Raw genomic sequence first — 24,737 nt, 5'->3', positions numbered from 1 at the left:
TGATCAGAGTGTTTGCGGACAATTGTGTCTGCGTTTTCTTCGACAAATCGATTGGAGGGGAGAAAAAAAACCTTTCGGTATCTAATTATAATAACGTGTGTCACTATGTCGTTGATTCTTACATTAACTGGGAGAAGCAGCGTTCTCACGGCGAACTACTTTCCACCTTTAGATTTGAGCGACAATGATTACGAGCTCGGTTTAACTAATTTTGAAACCTACAATACAATACCGAATGTGAATGTTTCGAATAATAAATTTTATTTCGATGATAACGACGAAATGATCTCGATTCCCGTAGGATCATACGAGTTGCGCGACATAGGTGCGTATTTGAAAGCGGCAATTCTTCACAAACGACGACGACGACGACGACCGGAAGATAAGTCTAAAAGAAAAAACGACAGCGACAGCGACAGCGAATATCTGTATGACATCGAGTACGAAGAGGAGAATGAGAGTGTCGACGGTAGCGATGGCGGCGGAAGTGAGCGCATTTTCTCGCTACGCGGTAACGACAATACCATGAGAAGTGAAATTAAATGCGCGTATCGAGTTAATTTCGACAAACCGAATAATATCGGCTCGTTATTAGGTTTTTCCTCGTCTCGCGTATTACAACCGAATAAATGGTACGCGTCCGATAAGCCTGTGAACATTATTGCGGTTAACACGATTCGCGTTGAATGCAACTTGACGACGGGCGCGTATGTAAATGGAAAATCTGCGCATACGATACACGAATTCGCGCCGAACGTTCCACCGGGATATAAAGTGTCGGAGATTCCAACGCAGATTATTTATCTACCGGTTATCGCGCGACTCGTAACCGATATATCGTTGCGCGTCGTCGATCAGAATGATCGATTGATCGATTTTCGCGGTGAAGAGATTACGATTCGTCTGCACGTACGGCGCAGACGATAAAACGAACGCGAGCGAGTAAGATGTGAAAACGGAAAAGGAGGGGAGAGAGAGAGACATAACGATTCGCGCAATGCTCGTCGTGAGTGAATTTAATGCTGCGAAGGCGCGTCGCGGCATCGGCAACCATAATCGTATCGTCGAAACTCGAATCGAACGTTCGGGGGGGGAGAAGAATGTTAAAGGATTGTCCGCCTCCAATATCGCTTTTCTACGATCTATGGGTTTCGTTGTACCGAAAATCGCGCGATAGTTCGACATTATGCGTGACATTTTGAATATCGACGGAGAACCCATTTTCGATGATCGCATCGTGAAGATTGAGAGTCACACGTATAATCCATACGCCAACACCACTTTCGGATACAGTGACGAGATACGAATACCTATTCAACAACAGAATCTGTATACGTTGCCGTGCGAGAGTTTTCTCTATATTGAGGGCAGATTACTAACGAAAAATGCTCCATCGGATCGACAACCGTCGGTATCGGGTAAATCGGTCACCCCCTCGATACCGCCACGGTTGGTAAATAACTGCGTGGCCTTTATGTTCGAAGAAATACGCTACGAACTCGACGGCGTGGAAATTGACCGTAGTCGCAATGTCGGAATAACAAGTACAATTAAGAATTACGTGTCATTGACAAGCGAACGAGGAAATATCTTGAAGAATGCCGGATGGGATTTCGCAATCGGATCAAGCGGCGTCGCAACAACGGACGACTTCAACTTCTGTGTTCCTCTCAACACGCTATTAGGTTTCTGCGAGGATTACAAACGTATTGTTATTAATGCGCGTCACGAATTGATTTTGATACGAGCGCGAAATGACCACAATTGTCTGATATCGCACGAGGAAAACGAGCCAAGAGTAGAACTGATGAAGATACAATGGCGTATGCCGCACGTAGTGTTAAATGACATTAATAAATTGTCGTTATTGCGCACATTAGATAGCGGTCGATATCTAAGTATGCCCTTTCGCTCGTGGGATCTTTACGAATTTCCGCTATTGCAAAGCACAACCAAACACTCGTGGGCCGTAAAAGCGGCTACGCAACTCGAAAAACCGCGTTACGTCATTTTCGCGTTACAAACCGGAAAGAAAAATATTCTATCGCAGGACATTTCTAGATTTGACGCGTGCAATCTAACTAATGTAAAATTGTATCTTAATTCCGATTTCTATCCATACGACGATATGAATTTAGATTTCGATAAAAATAGAATCGCAATACTATATGACGCGTATACGCGATTTCGACGAACATATTACGGATCTAAAAACGACGGGACAATTCTAACTATGAATAAATTTTTATATTGCGGCCCGCTCGCAGTAATAGATTGTTTCCGTCAAAACGAGGCGATTAAGAGCGCCACCGTGGACGTTCGTCTAGAATTCGACTGCAAAGAAAATGTTCCACCCAACACCACGGCGTATTGTCTCATCATTCACGATCGCGTGGTGGAATATAATCCGTTAACGAATGTTGTGCGTAAAATTCTATAAAGCGACGCGTAAACTGTCGTCGAATTGAAAGAGAGAGGGAATAATGAGACGGAAGCGGTGAAACGAATAAACCGCGAGTCTTTATATATAAGACTGTGGAATAAATAAACGTTGATCTCTCTCTTTCGACCATGGCAGCGGCGACGACGGTTACGAGTAATATCGCGATACCAATTTTCATCGATCTGCAAGGTTTTATTGTCAACGAACGATTCGTAACGAAAGAAGTGGCGATACTCGCGAACGGTAGAGATCTAACGCATCACGTCTTTCGCGCTCCGATGTCGTGGAATTTATTGACGAAAGGTGAAAAATCGCAAGCCTGTTGGTTAACTTTGAATCATCATGGATTCCATTGGACCGACGGATACGTGGAATATAAATCAATAAAAATTAGTTAAAAGGCTACAAGGACCAACGCAATGGTGGAAATATGCAAAAAATAATAAAACGGTTATTACAATAAAATAACCATATGAAAATGTTTATTTAATTTGAACATGACAAACGCCGCGTTTCAATCCAATTCGGATCCTTTTCAATGTCGACTAACAAAGTGAATAATAAACATTAAGATAAGATTAAAATTAACGGTCATAGGAGAAATGTAAATAAGTTTCGGAACAACGCAAAGTCAAAAAATCGGAAGCAAATATATGTACAATAACGGAAAATTTAAACCGTCAATCACAAAAAAGGAAGGAACGCATCGCATTAACGTATCGCCACAGAAAACCCGAAAGCTCGTACCGCATACCACCAGTATACCGTTAAAAACGAGATGATCCTCTCCAAAAAAACCGGAAGGAAAACCCACATACAGGTCCATGACCATTTCCAAAAGAAAAAACAGTCAACGATGCATAAATCGATGACCAGTTGGAAACTTGATGGTCCAAATATGTGCGAGTAAAAGCTTAAAAAACTGACACTCTAAAAAAGAAAAACAAGACAGAGCAATAATTTAACAAACAATCCGGAAACTACTTAAGAGAATCCTTCATATAAAGCAAGAGTAAAGTTAATATAATAAAATTACATACCGGTCTCTAAATTTGAAAGTGATCTCAAATCAAAAAATCGAACACAAAGGGAGAGCAAGTTAAGCACAACTTAACGTTCCAATCAACAGAGCCGAACTGAGGCACATGGGGATCACATATAGCACAGAACGCGAAACATCAAAAAAGGGGGGGGGGAAGAGAGAGAGAAGGGAAAGGAAGGAGAGGAACAAAACGTCACAGAAGGAAAAATTTCAAATAATCACTGCGAACATTTTTTTATAATGGGCAAATACATCTTATCCAAGAATTCGGTATCGCTCTGAATGTTAAGGCCATGGTTCTGACCAGAGATATGTAACATCTCAGCAATTAGCCTCTTTTTATATCTAGGTTCCTCCTCCAAAATGGAAACATTCTCCCAATCAAACTCATGTCCGTTCAATCTATGAAGAGACACAACTGAGAGAGAACCAGAAGATTTATTAATATCAGAACGATGTTCTTTAATTCTGGTCAGTAACTTCCTTTTAGTTTGCCCCACATATGAAGCATCACAGTCTAAACAACTAATTTTATAAATGACATTCACGTGGTGGAATTTAGATACCGGATCCTTATACAGTCTAATAAGGGATTTTAATTTGTTATTGACTGTATATGCCAATCTTCTGTTCGCATAACTCTTGATGTTGGAAACAAAACCTCTTGGAAAACTTGAGGAAAAAGGAATGGTGAAGAAAGGAATAAGAGAGGAGGAGGATTGAGTGAGAGCAGTTTCGTTATTGTTCACGTCGGAGATTAAAAACTTTAATCTTTGAGAAATAGTGTGAAAAATAAATTTAATAGGATAACCATTGCCTAATAAAGTCGAAATAATAAAAGAAAAATTCTCATTATGAAACCGTGGATGTGACAGTTTAAAAATTCTATCAGTCAATCCAATGATAACTCCTTTTTTATGTGACAGAGGATGGTGTGAGAAAAATGATAGAAATCTTCCTGAAAAAGTCGGTTTCCTATACCAATTAAATTCAATATAATTATTGTTGATTATGATAGTTGTGTCCAGGAAATTTATACTGTTGTTGTTTGAATATTCAATGGTAAACCGTAGTCTATTGTGAAGCGAATTAAAAACCTGGAAAATATGTTGGATGTATTGTTTAGGAGCAGCAAGAACAATGTCATCAACGTAGCGAACATAAAAGGGAAGGGAAACAGGAAGAGACGAAATTGCTCTGTCTTCCAAATCAGACATAATAATATTCGCTAAGATCGGGGAGAGAGGAGATCCCATGGGAGTGCCAAAAATCTGTTTATATATGACATTGTCAAATTGGAAGTAGGTGGAGTCCATAATAAGATTTAAAGAAATCAAAAATTCCTTATAAGGAATGTTGATGTTGTTTTTAATTAAATGCCATCTTTTAGCAATTCCTCCAATAACCAAATCTAATGGAACATTAGTAAAAAGACTCTCCACATCCAATGAGACCAAATCGTACCAATCATCTAAGAACACATTGTTAAGTCTTTTAATCAATTCAAAGCTATTCGCAATATGGCTATTCGGATTAGGTAAATTCTTGTCTAACATGTTGTGGAGGAAAGACGCTAGCGAATAAAGAGGGCTATTAATACAAGAGATGATGATACGAAACGGGCAATCTTTCTTATGGATCTTTGGCAGTCCGTAGGCACGTGGTAAGATCCCATCAGTACTCAATAGCGCTCTATAAGTACCGTTAGAGATGTACTCATTTTTACGCCAACGCTGTAACAACTCCCTTAACTGGGAGATGACTCTATTCGTCGATTTCTTTAAATCTTATTATGGACTCCACCTACTTCCAATTTGACAATGTCATATATAAACAGATTTTTGGCACTCCCATGGGATCTCCTCTCTCCCCGATCTTAGCGAATATTATTATGTCTGATTTGGAAGACAGAGCAATTTCGTCTCTTCCTGTTTCCCTTCCCTTTTATGTTCGCTACGTTGATGACATTGTTCTTGCTGCTCCTAAACAATACATCCAACATATTTTCCAGGTTTTTAATTCGCTTCACAATAGACTACGGTTTACCATTGAATATTCAAACAACAACAGTATAAATTTCCTGGACACAACTATCATAATCAACAATAATTATATTGAATTTAATTGGTATAGGAAACCGACTTTTTCAGGAAGATTTCTATCATTTTTCTCACACCATCCTCTGTCACATAAAAAAGGAGTTATCATTGGATTGACTGATAGAATTTTTAAACTGTCACATCCACGGTTTCATAATGAGAATTTTTCTTTTATTATTTCGACTTTATTAGGCAATGGTTATCCTATTAAATTTATTTTTCACACTATTTCTCAAAGATTAAAGTTTTTAATCTCCGACGTGAACAATAACGAAACTGCTCTCACTCAATCCTCCTCCTCTCTTATTCCTTTCTTCACCATTCCTTTTTCCTCAAGTTTTCCAAGAGGTTTTGTTTCCAACATCAAGAGTTATGCGAACAGAAGATTGGCATATACAGTCAATAACAAATTAAAATCCCTTATTAGACTGTATAAGGATCCGGTATCTAAATTCCACCACGTGAATGTCATTTATAAAATTAGTTGTTTAGACTGTGATGCTTCATATGTGGGGCAAACTAAAAGGAAGTTACTGACCAGAATTAAAGAACATCGTTCTGATATTAATAAATCTTCTGGTTCTCTCTCAGTTGTGTCTCTTCATAGATTGAACGGACATGAGTTTGATTGGGAGAATGTTTCCATTTTGGAGGAGAAACCTAGATATAAAAAGAGGCTAATTGCTGAGATGTTACATATCTCTGGTCAGAACCATGGCCTTAACATTCAGAGCGATACCGAATTCTTGGATAAGATGTATTTGCCCATTATAAAAAAATGTTCGCAGTGATTATTTGAAATTTTTCCTTCTGTGACGTTTTGTTCCTCTCCTTCCTTTCCCTTCTCTCTCTCTTCCCCCCCCCCTTTTTTGATGTTTCGCGTTCTGTGCTATATGTGATCCCCATGTGCCTCGGTTCGGCTCTGTTGATTGGAACGTTAAGTTGTGCTTAACTTGCTCTCCCTTTGTGTTCGATTTTTTGATTTGAGATCACTTTCAAATTTAGAGACCGGTATGTAATTTTATTATATTAACTTTACTCTTGCTTTATATGAAGGATTCTCTTAAGTAGTTTCCGGATTGTTTGTTAAATTATTGCTCTGTCTTGTTTTTCTTTTTTAGAGTGTCAGTTTTTTAAGCTTTTACTCGCACATATTTGGACCATCAAGTTTCCAACTGGTCATCGATTTATGCATCGTTGACTGTTTTTTCTTTTGGAAATGGTCATGGACCTGTATGTGGGTTTTCCTTCCGGTTTTTTTGGAGAGGATCATCTCGTTTTTAACGGTATACTGGTGGTATGCGGTACGAGCTTTCGGGTTTTCTGTGGCGATACGTTAATGCGATGCGTTCCTTCCTTTTTTGTGATTGACGGTTTAAATTTTCCGTTATTGTACATATATTTGCTTCCGATTTTTTGACTTTGCGTTGTTCCGAAACTTATTTACATTTCTCCTATGACCGTTAATTTTAATCTTATCTTAATGTTTATTATTCACTTTGTTAGTCGACATTGAAAAGGATCCGAATTGGATTGAAACGCGGCGTTTGTCATGTTCAAATTAAATAAACATTTTCATATGGTTATTTTATTGTAATAACCGTTTTATTATTTTTTGCATATTTCCACCATTGCGTTGGTCCTTGTAGCCTTTTAACTAATTTTTATTGATTTTATCTAACGGACCTTTATTTCATTATAATAATTTGGAATATAAATGTGTTAGACAGATTATCCGCGATGCGATATGTCGAAGAATCTTAACGCGGACACTACTACGACAATTTATGTCAAGGGTCATGAAAAGAAGAAATGGTTGGTCGACATTACGGGAGAAGTTGCGGAGCAACGCGATATAACAATCGAAACTATCGACGCCGATTACGAGGACATCGGACCTTTACGAATGCTGGCCACGTCACACGCCTATCGTTGCGCTTACCACACGAAAATTTGCGCTTTAGAAAACGTCTGTAAACTACATAATTGGTGGTTGGAGAGACGTAGTCAATTACACGATATGTAAATAACGATATATATTTATATACAATTAATCTTTAATGTATTATTCTTTTCTACATTAACTAAATAGTTAAATATATATATTTACTCATCTAACGTATTACGATTAAGCGTTCATACGCACATCGTCTTTCTTCAAACGCGTTTATCTTTAGTATATAATATTCTTTCCATATTAACTAAATAATTAAAATGTAATATTTACTCATCTAACGAATTATCTTTAACTTAACATATATGTGTTACGATTAAGCGTTCATTCCTCGATCGCTAATTTAATACGTCGACTGTCAAGGATTTCAGCTACCGGTTGACTCTAATTGAATGTATTATAATAAAAAATTGTACAATTAAACGTACGATTCTCACGCACTCATATATGCACGTCGCCCTTCTCTTTCTCCCCCTCCTTTTTTCCTCTCTCATCGATCGATCGATCGATGCTCCATCGCGCTTTCGCGAATTCGAGCGACTCGCTTCCGTGCGCGCGCTCGCGAGAGTCATGACGCGCGTCGCGATATCATTCGTGTTATCGTTCGCGTTATCGACACTTCCGTTTGTCGTCGCTACGTCGCTGACCGATAGCGATATCGCGGAAGCGTTTCATTATCTGCGAATTTACGGCTATCTGGAGAACGATGAAAATCAACAATCGTTGGATAACGCAACCCTTCTAAGCGATGCATTGGCATTATTTCAAGAGTACTACGGTCTATCTGGAAATGGAATTCTAAACGTGGAAACAATTCGCGTAATGCGCAAACCGCGATGCGGTGTCGCGGACATTCACAATCACAGCTCATTAACGCGAAAGTGGCCGAAGACGCATCTCACGTGGAACTTTAAACTAGCAAATAGAGAAACTTTACGCACGACTCAAATGGCGTTCGCTCTATGGTCCGAGCATTCTTCGCTAACGTTTTCGCGCGACACGTTACAGCCCGATATACTGATATCGTATCAATCTGGCGTACACGTGTACGAGAACGATAAGAATGGAGACTCGTGCCCGTCACCGTTCACGGGTCCGGGAGCGGCCGTCGCTCACGCATTCTTTCCAACGGGAACGATCGATTACGTAACCGAGGTACACGTCGATGAATCGGAACCGTGGCACATCGCGCTAACGAAACCTCCGTCGAATAGATTGTATCTCCTTCAGACGCTAACGCATGAAATCGGTCACACTTTAGGTTTAACTCACAGTCTGAGAGAAGATTCAGTCATGTACGCTTATACGCCTACGGAAGACAAACAATTTCCGCTCAGATTGAGCATAGAGGATATCATAAGTATACGAAATCTCTACGGATCGTGGAAAACTTCGACTCCATCTACAACGACAACGACAACGACAACTACAGTAGCACCGACAACTACAGTAACGCCAACGACCGTGAGAACGACAACGACGGCTCCTACCAATACCATTGATCTGTGCGCCTTAAAACGTATAGACGGAGCATTAATTATGAATCATCGCTTATACGTCGCGCGTAAACGCAACGTATGGTCGATCGATATAAAGAGAAAACGTTACGGCTCGCCCTTCTCATTCGCCGACTATTTTAAATTTTTCCCTCGCGATATCGCACGTATATCAACCGTGTATCAGAAACCCTCGGGAGACATCGTGATATTCGCGAACGGCTCTGTTTATCTCACCGATTCGAATTTTCAACTCAAAATAGGATGGCCGAGATCTATCGAGCACATCGGATTTCCGCACGAAGCTAAAATAAACGCTGCGATAAACACACACGCGGGGCGCAGTTACGTTATATATAACGACGATAAGATAGCCGAGATGAACGATTGCGCGACGACAATTATGAGACACGGCTCTCTATGGGATACGTTTTCCGGAATACCGTCCGCAATAACGGCGGCTTTTCGTCACATTGACGGTAATCTCTATTTCCTCAAAAAACACGATTATTACGCGTACAACGAATTCATCGACGCGATAACCTCAGCCGGTCCTTTCGATCTCAATATACTTGGAATAAAATGTCCCGCTGAAAGCATTCTAAATCAATTACAGGAACTCGTTTCCAAGATATATCGTCTAAAATACGTATCCGCCAACAGACCGGAAAATGATGATAATGATAACGACGACGACGACGATAATGATGACTACAACGACAATTATGCGGGAAACTTTAACACTTAATGTTTTTTTAAGATTATTATATCTTTCGTGTCGTTCTAAACCGCTTCCTCGTCTGGAATGTACATCAGCCTAGAAATTGAAAATCGTTATATTTAACGCATCGTTTTTTTTTTTTTCCAAACCGCACTTCCGTTAATCGAAAAAAAAACAATGAGTATATAAAGCGCATCTCGATCGCGACGAGCAACATTTTTCGCAGTGCTCGAGATTAACGCGCATCTCTCAACGTCGAAGTGTTTCCAACGAGCATCGATTCCTTCTTCGCGAGACCGATCATGTTCGCGGGAATCGGACAGGAATATCGCCGAGTCCTCGGGGATCAAAATCAATCGGCGCCGCAAACGACGACGACGACGACATCAGCAGCAGCAATGTCCAATCCCTTCGTCGCGCCTTTGCGTCGAGACGAGGACGATACCCAGGACCGCTGCGACACTCCGCCCGCGGAAAAAAAAGCCAAATTGTACACCGAAAACGAGTAAGTGTACACCTCGCGAATTATCTCGCGGGAACGTTTTTTCGATTATCTTTCTCTAATCTTTTTCCTCATTTTTCAACAGATGGATGAGAAATTGGATGTTTAAACGCGAGATCAATTTCGCGAAACATCCGATTCGCATATTAGGAAGACGATACGCGCTGACTAAAACGTCTTACAAGTACATCGACATCGCTATCGTCGTAAAGCGAGAATCATACGTAGATATCGCTCTAGGAGACTGTCATGGAAAAGAGATCTCGTTGACGGCAGATATGTGGAGAGATCTGCTCGCTCTACGCAACGATATACTACGGTATTTCGAGAACGACTCCGAAGATCCGCATGCTCCAACGTTCGCGATAATCGGAACCGCGACGATTCGATTCGGCAAGATAAACAACCTCAAAACACTACGATTCGAATCGGGAAAGAATCGCATATCCATGTCGCAAGCCACGGTAAAAGCGCTGTTCGATCTCGAATTATGCGTGAATCGCATCGTCGCGACGCTAACCGGCGTGCTCGAAACCGTCGACAACAAACTATCGAATTTCATCGATATCGCGACGCAAATCGATCATCCGAATGATATTCCGGAAGGAATTCGTCAACACGAACACTTCGACGCGAACGATTTAATCGATTGCGAGTTACACGCTCTCCTTTTCGGACTCTACTACAGTTTGTAAAACAATTTATGTATCCCGCGCATATAAATTCGAATGAAAAAAAAAATATACGCCGCTAACGCAATCCCATTGACGACTTATGTACTCACACATACACATGTAACGTTAATCGAATAAATAATAAAAAAATATTTAACACGAAATTCGTCATCTCTCCTCCTTAAAGACGAACACCTCTACGCGCAACATATTCTCCCGATACATCGAGTTTTCATTCATTCATTCATAAATGGGAAACGAATACCGCTTAGATTAAAACGAGGAAATACGAAGCGGAAATCCGTTCGCGACCGCTTATCGCTCTCCCCTTAATCTAACCGCGCTAATGCATTAATGCGCGATGCTTTCAGGAGGATATATATTAATCCTGCGATTAAATCGTTCTCCAGTTTTATTCGAGAGAGAAAGAACGTGCAACAAACCGAAATGAATAACATCAACAATAATCTCTACTCTCTATGGAAGAAAGACTTCATAAATCTATTGTTTTGCATCGTAGCAAAAGAGATATTCTTTTGGAAGGTAAATAATGTTTTTTTGTATGAAAAAAATATACGCGCGTATATAATATACGAGTATATCATTTTTTTTAAAGTCCTCCGTCGACGTTGAAATTCCAAAATTCGTGAATATCGAACATCGGCGCGAAATACGAGCGGAGCGATGGAACGCGCGACACGATCTCGAGGAGGAATGGGGCGACACTCCGGAAGGCCGCCGAGACAACGAAATTAACGGATGGAAGTACCACGACATCTTTAATCTACGAGGCCTCTTCGAGATGCGAGATCTGTACGAGGAAATATTAGAGATAGAAAACATCCAATACGAGGAGAGACGAAGGAGAGAGGAAGAAGAGGAAAGAAGAATAATAGAGGAACTCGTGGAACGAAGAAGACTACGAGAGGAAGAAATATTGAGACGGTTACGATTGCACGTAAAGGCTCCGGGAGGCTAAAACTCGTAATTTAAGACCTGAAATATACTTATTATCAAAAATTGACAAACACGCTATGCGAATTAACGATCCGCACTTTTTTTCAAGAACCGTACTAAACAGCTAAGAAACCGAAGGATAGAGCGAGCGTCGATCTAACGAAATAATAAAAAATATTTTACTCGAAATTCGTCGTTCTTCTCGTATTATTATCGCCCGCTTCCATCTCTCTCCCGCTCCTAACGCGCGTACAAAAAAATACAATACGCGCGATTCGTATCCAAGACATATTCGCCGTATTGTTATCGGTTTCCCCTTTCTCTTACGGCGCGAACCGTTCGCCCGCCGGCTACGCAAAATTTCACTTTTTTCCTTAGGCGGCGACCACGACGTTGTTGGACGGTTTGCGTCCGAGCGGCGCGAGTTGGACGGGTTACGTCCGGGCGGCGCGAAACCGTTCGCCCGCCGGCTACGCAAAATTTCACTTTTTTCCTCAGGCGGCGACCACGACGTTGTTGGACGGGTTGCGTCCGAGCGGCGCGCGTTGGCTACGCAAAATTTCACTTTTTTCCTCAGGCGGCGACCACGACGTTGTTGGACGGGTTGCGTCCGAGCGGCGCGCGTTGGACGGGTTGCGTCCGAGCGGCGCGCGTTGGACGGGTTGCGTCCGAGCGGCGCGCGAGAAATCCCCCACCGCGCAGCGCATGCGCGGTTCCCCCCACTGGAGATATCTATTTTTAGATTTTAATTGAGTTAGAACCAACATAGCTCCCCTACTGATGCGATCGTCAAAGACTGGCTCACCTCCGATATTCAAAATATCAATCATTCTTTTCGTACGATGAATCCCAATGATTTTAAAAATTCACGATTCAATGCGTTCAGCTTCTTCTTAACGGCTATCTTATTATTGTCACCCGATACTGCAATAGTATTGTCCCTCGTAAAAGTATTGTCTCTCGCGTGCTCCGTTTCGTTCAGCACGAGCATACTATGTTTGTCGCCGCCGTATATGCAATCTTACGGTAATTTCCTCTCCTCGAAAATCGAGCAATCGACCTCTTTGATCCACAATACGTATCGTTAAATCCGTAATGCTCCGTACGATGATCGGCAGATAAATGATCTGTGCCGGCGTTTCCGATATCTTATATCCTGGTGGTACGCTCGGTGAAAATTCATGTATCGTGTGTACGCGCATGCCATTGCACCAGTAGTCACGTTACATTCTATACGAATAATATTTACGTTTATAATATTAACCGGTTCATCCGATTCATACCACTTGCGAGGTTGCAATATACGATTCGACGAGAATCCAAGCAAGGATCCTACATTGTTGGGTTTGGTAAAGTTTATTCTGTAGGCGCATTTGATTTCGCTCTTTAGCGTGCTATGATTGGCGCGGAGCGCTATTGGATATTCCTCATCATAATCGTTTTCAACATCTCTGGAAAGGTGTTCATCTTGCAAAATTGCGTGTTTGAGATAGTCATTTATAGCGTGCAATTCGTACGATCCTTCGGGAATCGTAATTTCTTTGTCGTCTTTGCTAAAGTAAAATTTATTATTCGAAAAATTTACGTTCGGAATTGTATGATAAGTTTCGAAATCCGTTAATCCGAGCTCGTAATCGGCATCGGTCAAATCTATAGCGGGAAAATAGCTTACAGCGAGAACGCTGCTTTTGCCAGTCAACGTAAGTGTCAGTGACATGTCGAACGAATACTGAGTCGTGACGATGGATTGTTAGGCTTTAAATTGATCGTCGACTGTTTGAAGAAATTTTAAACACAACTGTCCACAGATGCTCTGATTGTAACTTTGATGAGATGCGTAATTGTATTCAATTTTCACTTGTCCGAAATATCGCACAAGTTCCTTGGGTGGTCGAAGATTTCCAAAACTGTCGAAATATACGACATGATCTCCCCTCTTTGCGTACGCTACCCAATGAGTACCGGGACCATCAACGTCATCCAAATTGACGATACCGCTCTCGTTTCGTCGTACACCGCTTATTGGTAAATTATTGCGCATGAAAACACCTCTAAAGAACGGTATATGCATACGTTTCGCCAATTGTTCCAATTGCACGTTAGTTGTCGCACCCGTAGGCATTTTTAAAGTTATTTCGACGTTTTTTTTTTCTCTTAGACTTTGTTGAGAATCCATGTCCACGCTTGTACGGAGCGAGATAAAGTCCGCGACCTTCCATAGCGCGATTGTGACGCTGCAACTCTTCCAGCTGACGTTGCGCCGCCTTGCTATCGTTTACCGCCTTTGCGATTCCCGCCGCACCGCCGGCCAAAGAACCGACAACTCCCAACAACGGTAAAAGTGGTAAAATACCACCGCGTTTCGCTACTGGAAGTATTCGTTTTTTCCTCCTCTTTGTCGTCGACGGCTTTTTCATCCCCAGTTTTGTCTTTGCCTTCATTGCCGCCCAAACAGTCGTAGTGGCTGCTCTTTCGCCAAGAGTCGAATCCCTCGCGGTAATGCGTTCTCGCGCTCTTGCAGCTAGTATGCGATCCGCGATGTGTCGTTGAGGTCGTTGCTTCGCGAGTAAGCAATGTCGTGCTCGCGACAAGCGGCGTCCAATGGATTGATGCCTCGATCGCCTCTAGCCAATCGTTTCTCTAATCGAGTTCCCGGGCCACAAAACTGATAACCGGGAATATGTAATTCGATGGGAAGCGCGTTTATCGCACGATTTAAGAGACCGCTACCTCTTATGATTCTCGCTGACATTCGTAGCGATCTTTTATTAACGGTGGCGGACCGTCGATGTGCGTTCGCTGCCACGGCTGATTGTAATGTCGCATGCACGAACGATATTGTCGAACCTCCGAATCAGCCTTTATATATTCTGGAAGCTTGTCCCACAATCGTTCCACGTAATCACTAAAATTTTGTAGTAAAACAATCTTTGGGATATACTGCAGTTGTTCGGCGGTAAGCCGGAAAATGTCTCTGTTATCCGACAGAAGGAGAAACATTTTTGATACTGAGCGGTTTCGAGTCGAGACACCTCTATAAATAGGTCTCCCCCTCGTGATCATTCGCAAAATTGATTCGAAAGAGAAAACATGCGGTTCGTGCGACAAGCGCAGATAATCAAAGTATCAAATTTCGACGATAGACTAATATCGGAGAAAAAAGTACGCAAGCATGGAAACATGCTACCGACTACTATACGCGGTATCGTTTGCGGCCCTTCAAACTGCGGCAAGACAAACGTGTTGATTAGTTTGATAGAAAGTCCGTACGGTGTACGTTTCGAGAACGTGTACGTATACTCGAAATCGCTTCAACAACCGAAATATAGATATTTGGAAAATTTACTAGCACCTATAGACGAAATTGGTTATTTTACATTCTCTAATAACAGCGATGTCATTCCACCGAGCGAGGCGCTTCCGAATTCCATCTTTATCTTTGACGACGTGGCATGCGACAAGCAAGATACGTTAAGAGAGTACTTTGCAATGGGTCGACACTCGAGCGTCGATTGTTTCTATCTTTGTCAAACGTATGCCAAGATACCTAAGCAGCTTATACGCGACAATGCGAATCTATTGATTTTATTTAAACAAGACGGCACAAACTTGAAACATGTGTACAACGATCATGTAAATGACATGTCTTACGACGATTTCCGCGCATTGTGTCAGAAATGTTGGCAACGCAAATATGGCTTCGTAGTCATTGATAAAGACAGCATGTTGATCAATGGACGATATAGAAGAGGATTTAACGATTTCGCGATACCGTAAAGCGATCAGTCGTCATCGACACATCGATCGAGCATCATGAACGGTGATCGTGAAAAGATTGCGATAGAGATTGCAAAAACGAGCGAATCAATTCGTAAAAAATATCACGCTTTGAAAACTGGTAAAATGGAGGAAGACGTTGCATTGGAAAGACAATTTAAGCCAATTACCGAACCTTTAAAACAGCTTGCCGAAAATACTGTGGAATCTGATGCGCCGAAAATCGAGCCATTGAGTTTGATGTTCGGAGAGAAGCATGAGGAAAAAATAAAAGAATCAAAGCAAGGAATAAAGCGAGCACGGATAAATATGCCGATAAACGATTCGCCGATATATTCGACACCGAATCGATCAAAACGAAGGAAACAATTTTCTAATATGGCTACTGTTTCTACTCCGATAAAAGTATAACCGCGTCAAACAATACCATCACCGTCCGTCGAAGAAATTTACGAGACCACGCCCGATTCGTTTGTAACATCGGTCCGACACGAATTAGAAACGTCTGAAGGTCAGAAAACGTTCCGAGATCATTTTGGTCCACTAGCACAAAAATATATAGGAGCTATCATGAGTGTTGATAAAAATAAGAATATGGATTACGTCTACAGTGTTAAATTTACCAGCGAAGGAATGATGCTCGGTGATAAACGTTTCGATGTGGACATGGAAGATAATATAATTATCGATGGAATAAAATATATGGGAACCGAAGGTACCTACGATTTGATTTTTAAAAATATTCCCAATCATAAAAAATATACTCAAGACGATTTGTATAAATATCAAAGTATATTAAAAGCAACAAATGCGCATAAACGTGACAACAAAGTTAATAATCCTATTAAAAGTAATAAAGGATACAAGTACAAATATATAATTGCACCATTATTCCCCGATAGAAAGGTGGGAAGAGGTATAGACGCGCCGCGCACCATGACGCTAAGCGACAACATGATCGATTACGTGCATTGGAACGATCCCAACGAATTGGTAGATCGTTTGCGATTGCTGAACGTCTCGCGTCGAGCCGGCAACAATGCTAACGACAATGAAATCTTGTCAATTATCGAAGAACCTCGCGAGGCCGGCATTATTATAAATTAAACTATGTGTCGACGATACGTGTCATTCGGTCAAAGTTCTCGGTACCGAAATGTCGATTAATAAATTTGGATTATCGCTCGGAACGTCGAATAATTTGTACTATCAATGGAATGGATTATTGAGAAATTACGTTCGCGATAACGCTCTACTACCGGCTTTGACGCAAGATCGCGCAAGATTCAACGTGTAGCGCAACCGGAAACTGATACTGACGCCGTCAATAAACGATTTTCAAACCGACAGAGGAAAAGAATTTTACAACGCGAGTGTGCAGAAACTCATGAAGAAACACAACATTAATCATTACTCGACATATTCCGTTATGAAAGCCTCGGTCGTGGAACGATTCAACCGTACTTTGAAAAACAATATGTGGAAAATGTTTACGCTCAACGGAAATTACAAATGGATCGACGAGCTATCTCGACTCGTTGCAGAATACAATACGCGAAAACATCGCACCATCGGTATGAGACCTGTCGATGTCACTCCAGCGATCGCCGAAAAACTTTTAAATACAGTGTATAGCAACGTAAAAATTGCGACTCCGACAAAATTTAAGGTAGGCGATTCGGTACGTGTGAGCAAATACAAGACCATCTTTGAAAAAGGTTTCACACCTAATTGGACGACCGAAGTTTTTAAGATTGTCGAGGTGCAGAAAATTAATCCCGCGACATTCATACTCGAAGATTCGCGTGGAGATCCCGTCGCTGGAGGATTCTACGAATACGAACTACAACGCGTCACTAATCCCGACGTATATCTCGTGGAAAAAATTTTGCGGGAAAAGGGTGATGACGTATACGTGAAATGGTTGGGAATGGATAAATCATACAACTCTTGGATACATAAAAATAATGTATTATAAATATTTATTAAAATATATAAAATATGTGTATAAAAAATATAAAATTTATTAAAATATAAAAATATATAAAATGTATAAAATATAAAATTATATACATGGTTATGTACAAAATATACAATTAATAATAAACAAAATATACATTTATTTACAATGGTATTCTATAATGTCCCCACGGTAACGTATCGGTGGTTTCGGGTACGATATACCGCTTATCGTCGTACGGACTCAGAGCAATTTTCGTCTCGCAGATCATGTATACTTGGTGCAGTTTAGATCGTATACACGACTGCTGACGCGTCATTTCAATTTCTTCGTTTAAACACCGCGTGTAATCGTCAAACGTTATCGTTCTCGCGACAACGTTACTCTTGACACCTTTAACTTTCTTTGTGTCCTTTTTCCCATTCACTCGTAACGCGTACATCTTTGCTCTGAGCCCGACGAATTCGGTCATTATGGTACCGTTGTTTTCGTCCTTCATCAGGCCCGGTACCTTTTTATTTACAAGCGGTATACCGTACGCATTATCCACCGCATAATCGCTCGTGTCGAATCTGATGATATCGCGCTTCATATTCTCATACACATCCGCGCACTCAATGTGATATATGAGACTATCCGTATCGGTGTACATTACCCGGCATTTGTCGCGATACATTGGCGTCATATACTCGTGATGAAACTCGTACAAACATGTCTTGGATATGTCGAGTATACACATACCCACGTAAATCGGTTTGTAGAATTTCACCTCGAGTTTGCGCAATTCCACAGCGATTAAGTTTTCTGAAAAAACGCTTCTGCTGTGGAAATTTGGTTTCGCGATCATTGCCTCTGCGCCGTACCGACCATCCCACTTTGTTAATAATTTAACATCAACACGATTGCGCACATTTTCCATCGTTTTACCAAACACCGCATTGTTCATTAATTTATATAAATTTTTTTCGAAATCATTTTTAGCCAATGTTCTAAAATGTGTATTTAATTCTATGTAATTTCGAAGCCAGGGAGATTGTGAAAACTGTAAAATTCGATGTATTTTTGTTACGCGAAGACCGTGACGCGTACACTGCTGCAGGTTGCGGTAGTGTATCACGCTTCTTATCATATAACGTTGCAAGCAGTTTGAATTCCCGCTTGCCAGGTGGTTTGTCGCGTGTCGGGCAAAACGGTAGGTCAGTGTGCACATCGTGAAGATGTTGCGGATACTCGAGGTCCACTTCGAGGATATAGCCTGTAGGCGAATCTAGCGTGATGGATGATACGTCAAAATTGGTTACGTCGTCGACCCATTGAAAATCGGCATAGGGCAACGGTTGACACATTGCCCATCCATACAAATTATTTACATCAAAGTACATCAAGTACGATGATGGTTTCGATGGATCGTACGACTGCATGTACTTGTTATTAGCGCGAGCGTATCTACCCGAACATTGACTCAGACCGCCGCGTATACTACGTTCGATGAACATAACCATGTCGATGTCAGTAAGCAACTCGAACGTGATCTTGGTATGTTTCAACATGGCATCCCACGTGTATCCGGGGAGAGTATAGTAATACGCGGGGTCGAGTCCGTAACTTTCGATACATTTATCTCGAAAGTTTTCAAAAATATCGGCTAATAACAAGACATCAATTTTAAGATATAAATCGCTATATTCACCTAGCGTCCGAATGGAGAATCGCGTCCAGATGTTCTCAGCGTGCGCGTAATCACTCTCGGATGTCACCGGTCAAGGAACTGTAAAACGATTCGCGCGGTGGTAAACACGTATCTTGCAACTTGTCAACAAAGTCGATGTATTCGTATGGAAATACACCTTTCCGTGTTAATAAACTGAAATTTTCTGTTGATAAATTTTGAAATTCTGATTTTAAAATTTTGAGTTTGTCTTTGTCCAAAAATGATGCCAATTTATCGAGACTCGATGCAAGAAATTTGAATGAATCGATGAAACGTAATTTTACATGATTTTTTGATTCTTCATCCATATAAACATCTTTTGTGAATGAAATATATTTCTCTTTTGTTATCGGAAGTAACTCGATTTTCCCTTCGAATGCTGTAGCTACTTCCTCGATAATAAAGTGTGAATCGTAACCGGATAAATTGTGAAAAACTATCGGAATACAAAAAGATTCTTTATAATTTAAATTGCAATTTGAGTGTGCTGGATCTCTGTACCGCCCGATCAGATGGCAATGATCGCGAACGCGTGTATCGTCTTGCACGAACGGTTTTTCGCATATATGACATTGAGTGGCGCTATGGAATTTCTCCCACTCTTCGGACGTCAAATCTACCATGGGGACATTTGTTTTTAAAATATTTTTTACACGTAACGCTAAATTTTTGAGGTCTGCGGCGAACCATGCTATACAATCGGCGCTACGACGCGAATGGTACGCCGATAAAGATTCGTCGTATGAACAATGTACATAATAAGCTATACTAAATACTTGGTGATGTTGACGCAAATTTCGCTGTTCTTCATCCATCTTGGCCAGAACGCATTCCAGGTCGGCGTAGATCACAAATAGAAGCCGCTCCTTCCGATTAAAGTTGTTGAACGATAACCACTTGTCCTTATCGCTCGGCAATCGGACAGCGCAATCGTTCATCTTTCCGCAGTCGACCGAATGCGACTGCAACTTGGCGTCCGAATTAAAATAATGTAAGCATCTGTAAAAGAAAAATTTTTTAAAGATTTATATAACAAAGTGTTATATAACTTATAATTATTTAAATAATATAAATTAAACTTACCGGTCGCAGATATATTTATGATTCTTGTGTTTGCTCAGTTGCGAGCTCACTAGCCGGGATAAATTCTTAATCCATGCAAAATGCCCGACGCTGTTGTCGTCTTCAATGTACAGCAAGTTGATATGCTTGTCCCGCTTCTGCTGCGAAAGACGCATCGGGACAATGCTGTTCTTGTCTTCGATGCTGTACACATTTATAGAACTGTCATTGGCAAGTTCAAAATTTTTTATTTGGTTTACAGTCACTGGAAACTCAATGTCCTGGAGATTCAGCACTGTCGTGTAATGCGGGTACGATGATTCCCGATTCCTGTCTCTTTCGGCGGGGTATAGAGCGGCGACCACTGCCCACGCGAAACACGCATTGTCCTTTGATTGCACGTTAATCACCGCTCTTTTCAACATAATCTCCCGCGGTAATTTGATGTGACATCCCGCACGCATAGGATTATACTTATTTATATTTACAGTTAAATTTAGTATTCGCGACAGTGCCCACCCGCTATCGCGTTCCTGAAATTCTTCCAGAGACGCTAGGGTGGGTTCGATAACGCGCCGTTCGAACCACTCGCGTAAATCAGATGTGCGAAAGAGTTCATAGTTTCTCGTATTGATACTTTTGTTGGCATGTTTATCCCCAGCCACGAATTCACCGTTAAATATAGTGTTCACTTTCACATTATAATGTTTTTTCATAACGTCCTGCACGTATTCTATCACAATGTCTTTGGCGTCATCGAGAAATTGGCGAGGTTCGATGTGATTATAGTTTATCACCGCACCAGTCGATACGCGACTCTCGAACGCCATATCAATCTCACGCCACACAAGTCTATTTTGACGCGCACTACATCCGGCACCCGCGTGTACGAAACGTCCACGTACCGAATTTTTCAACCCTTCGAGGCGCGCGAGCCGAGCAATCAGCGATTGTCGATTTCCGATCGATAATCGCGGTCGCTTGATGCGACTTTGCTCTTCCAATGACTCGATGTATTGGTCGCATCGTTGCTCTCACACAATGTAATCTTCCAGCGAATCAATCAATGTGGATTGCTCTCGCAAATTTTGTTCCTCCATATTGTATCAGACTTGCGAAAAGCGCTTCCCAATGATAGTTCCGGATGTACTTTAGCGAAAATACTGGCGGGGTGTGCCTCTTTATCATGATTTATATACTGTCTCATGCATATCATCGAACATTCTAGAATGATTTCATCTTAAAAAATTCCCTGGAATAGCGTCTGCAATTTAACCTTGATAATTTCACGTTCTGTCACGTACATTTGAAAAATCTGATGTGGCTGCACCGGGAGCAGCCGTAAATCGGCGTTTAATTTTAGCACATTCAGCTAAATCTTTGTCTAGGGGTGATGTGCATTTTAACCTTGACGGTTAATCTTTGTTCCGATGCGCATCTTAACCTTGAAAATTTCGCGTTTTGTCACGTACATTTGAAAAATCTGATGTGGCTGCACCGGGAGCAGCCGTAAATCGGCGCTCGATTTTAGCGCATTCAGCTAAATCTTTGTTCTGATGTGCAATTTAACCTTGGCGGTTATTTTTTTCATGTTTTGTCACGTACATTTGAAAAATCTGACGTGATTGCATCAGGAGCAGCCGTACATTGGCGCTCGATTTTAGCACATTCAGCTAAGTCTTTGTTCCGATGCGCAATTTAACCTTGATAATTTCGCGTTTTGTCACGTACATTTGAAAAATCTAACGTGATTGCATCAGAAGCAGCCGTACATTGGCGCTCGATTTTAGCGAATTCAGCTAATTTTTTGTTCTGGGGATGATGTCATCGCAGCCATACATCTGCGCGATAAAATTTTAGAGGAAATTAAAATGATGCGTTGGCAATAATCCCCCTCTACATTGCAATTTGCGATACTATTTGAATTGATATTAATTCTAATACGATCAGTATTACATCAATCACGCGTGTGAAAGGTTCGCTGAAGAAATCAACATGAATTTTTACGTTCCGATTCGAAACGGTGAAACTCCACCGTGTAAGAAGCAAAAATGCGACACGTAAGTTTCGATCGTTTAAAAATTTTATTTATTAATTTTTTTTAAATATTGATCTAATTATTTATATTTTTATAGCATTCAGCCTCATCGTGCGACTCGCATACTTGGAAGAAGATACGCTCTAACCCCAACGTCGTACAAGTATTTGGACATTGGAATAAGCGTGGGAGCTGTATCGTACGTGAAACTGATTCTCGGCGATAATCGAGGCAATCAAATAGTATTGCCTTTTTCAACGTGGAATTTGTTGATGCAGAAGCAAGCAGACGTTGAACAATTTCTACAATCGACTGCTCTCCCATTAAGGATTGGAGATTTATCGATCGAAATGTATCAATCGAAAATTGTAAAACTCACATTATGCGAAAATTCTTTGTACATGAAACCACAAACATTATTATATTTATTTAATTTTGAAAATTGTATCGATCATATGCACAATTGGTTATGCGAGAATACGTATCTCGTGAATGAAAAATTTAAACAATTTGAAACTGTATTACAACGTAACAATATTACTACTGTATGCGATGCTGTAAAAACGATACGCGATAGTGATGTCTTTAACAGCGAATCATTAATCGATTGCGAATTATTAACATGCGCTGTAAATGATATTCTTTACGATGCTTGCAATAAATAATTATTTTTATTCCATCTGTGATTTTAATTCTTTCCTTCCATATGAATAAGAATAGTTATACTTTTCTCAACACGCTCCGCTAAAGATGTAGAGAAATGCTGAGGTAGATGAGACGTGATGCTCTAGTTGGAATGAGACAAAAGATATTAAAAGATATATAATGAAGAGGAGTCTGCGACATTAGAATATTATTTCTTTCGTTGTTCTGTGCTTGTCACAAAGTTGTGGAAAGTGTGCGAGGAAGAAAGTGAGCTGTTTATTTACAATAATTAGGAAAAGAAGAGACAAAATTATGTGTATTCCTAAACCATACAAACCGAGGTCCGATCCTCGCTTTCACTCCGATCTCCCGAGAATACATATTACAAAATGTTTCTGGACCGAGTCCTACCTACGTCGAAACTGACACTACTGCAAGGATTGTCGGTACGGATTTTATCGAAATTATGCATTACAGCATAATTATTTCCACGGCTTCTTCGAGGGACCGTTTACACCGTTTAGGTGCTGTCACTGCGGCACGGAAGTGACGGTGATAAGACCTGTCCTAGACTGTAAGGATTGTTACCAGGAATACTGTCATACGTTCCGTACCCTCAAGAAGCAAGGATATGATGTGGATAACATGTCTGTCATAGTATACAGGGTGTCCTAGACCACCCGTACACCCCTTTTCTTTCAAAAACTAAGCATTTTAGAGGAAAACGTTTTCAACAAAAATTGTATGGTTTTGAGGGGAACATAAGATGGTGTCATTGGTTTGACCTTGAAGAGTCATTTGAAGGTCACGTGAAGGTCACTTCAATTTTTTTTAACGGAACACCCTATATATTTTTGCACATTCTAGTAGCTTATCTCGAGAGCTTTCCAAAACACTATAATTAAGTTCCTTTTCGTTAAGTACTTTTTGAGTTATGAGGCTTGAAATAATTTCTTAATTTTACATAAACCGTAAAATATCTTGTAAAATATTCATTTTTCGATTATCTTACCTTAATACTTTTATGTACAAAATAATGAGAGGAATCAATTGGTGTAAAAAAAACACATAGTTGTTTTGAAGAAAAAATATGTAATTTGCAATTAACAATTCCATATTTTTTCTTAAAAACAACTATGTGTTTTCTTTACACCAATTGATTCCTCTCATTATTTTGTACATAAAAGTATTAAGGTAAGATAATCGAAAAATGAATATTTTACAAGATATTTTACGGTTTATGTAAAATTAAGAAATTATTTCAAGCCTCATAACTCAAAAAGTACTTAACGAAAAGGTACTTAATTATAGTGTTTTGGAAAGCTCTCGAGATAAGCTACAAGAATGTGCAAAAATATATAGGGTGTTCCATTTAAAAAAATTGAAGTGACCTTCACGTGACCTTCAAATGACTCTTCAAGGTCAAACCAATGACACCATCTTATGTTCCCCTCAAAACCATACAATTTTTGTCGAAAACGTTTTTCTCTAAAATGCTTAGTTTTTGAAAGAAAAGGGGTGTACGGGTGTTCTAGGACATCCTGTATAATACTGACCGTATGGAAATATGGAAGATACATTTTTTACCGTCTGAACCTCCTAGTATAGAAGAGCAACGAGAGGAGTTGCTGGAACCTTATTATATGCTGCCTACTC

The 24,737-nt window shown here is 40.5% G+C and overlaps 1 protein-coding gene and 1 pseudogene across 1 annotated transcript; both read left to right on the top strand.

The window, feature by feature from the left end:
- LOC145962264 (uncharacterized) overlaps positions 1-24,737 on the top strand; it is a 70,822-nt pseudogene that overhangs the window by 32,642 nt on the left and 13,443 nt on the right.
- LOC145961728 (uncharacterized) lies at positions 9,933-10,952 on the top strand. Its single transcript, XM_083082184.1, has 3 exons — positions 9,933-9,936; positions 10,017-10,260; positions 10,343-10,952. The coding sequence occupies exons 1-3, from the start codon at positions 9,933-9,935 to the stop codon at positions 10,950-10,952; spliced, it is 858 nt and encodes a 285-aa protein (XP_082938310.1).

The sequence above is a fragment of the Camponotus vicinus genome, unplaced genomic scaffold (assembly GCF_025532165.1).
Source record: "Camponotus vicinus isolate PSW18456_S1 unplaced genomic scaffold, iyCamVici1.0 SCAF_11, whole genome shotgun sequence".
Lineage (NCBI taxonomy): Eukaryota > Metazoa > Arthropoda > Insecta > Hymenoptera > Formicidae > Camponotus > Camponotus vicinus.
This window is presented reverse-complemented; position numbering and strand designations above follow the sequence as displayed.

Coding starts and splice junctions, on each gene's coding strand:
- LOC145961728 (XM_083082184.1), top strand. Junction 10,261..10,342: donor AAATTGTACACCGAAAACGA/GTAAGTGTACAC, acceptor ATTTTTCAACAG/ATGGATGAGAAATTGGATGT.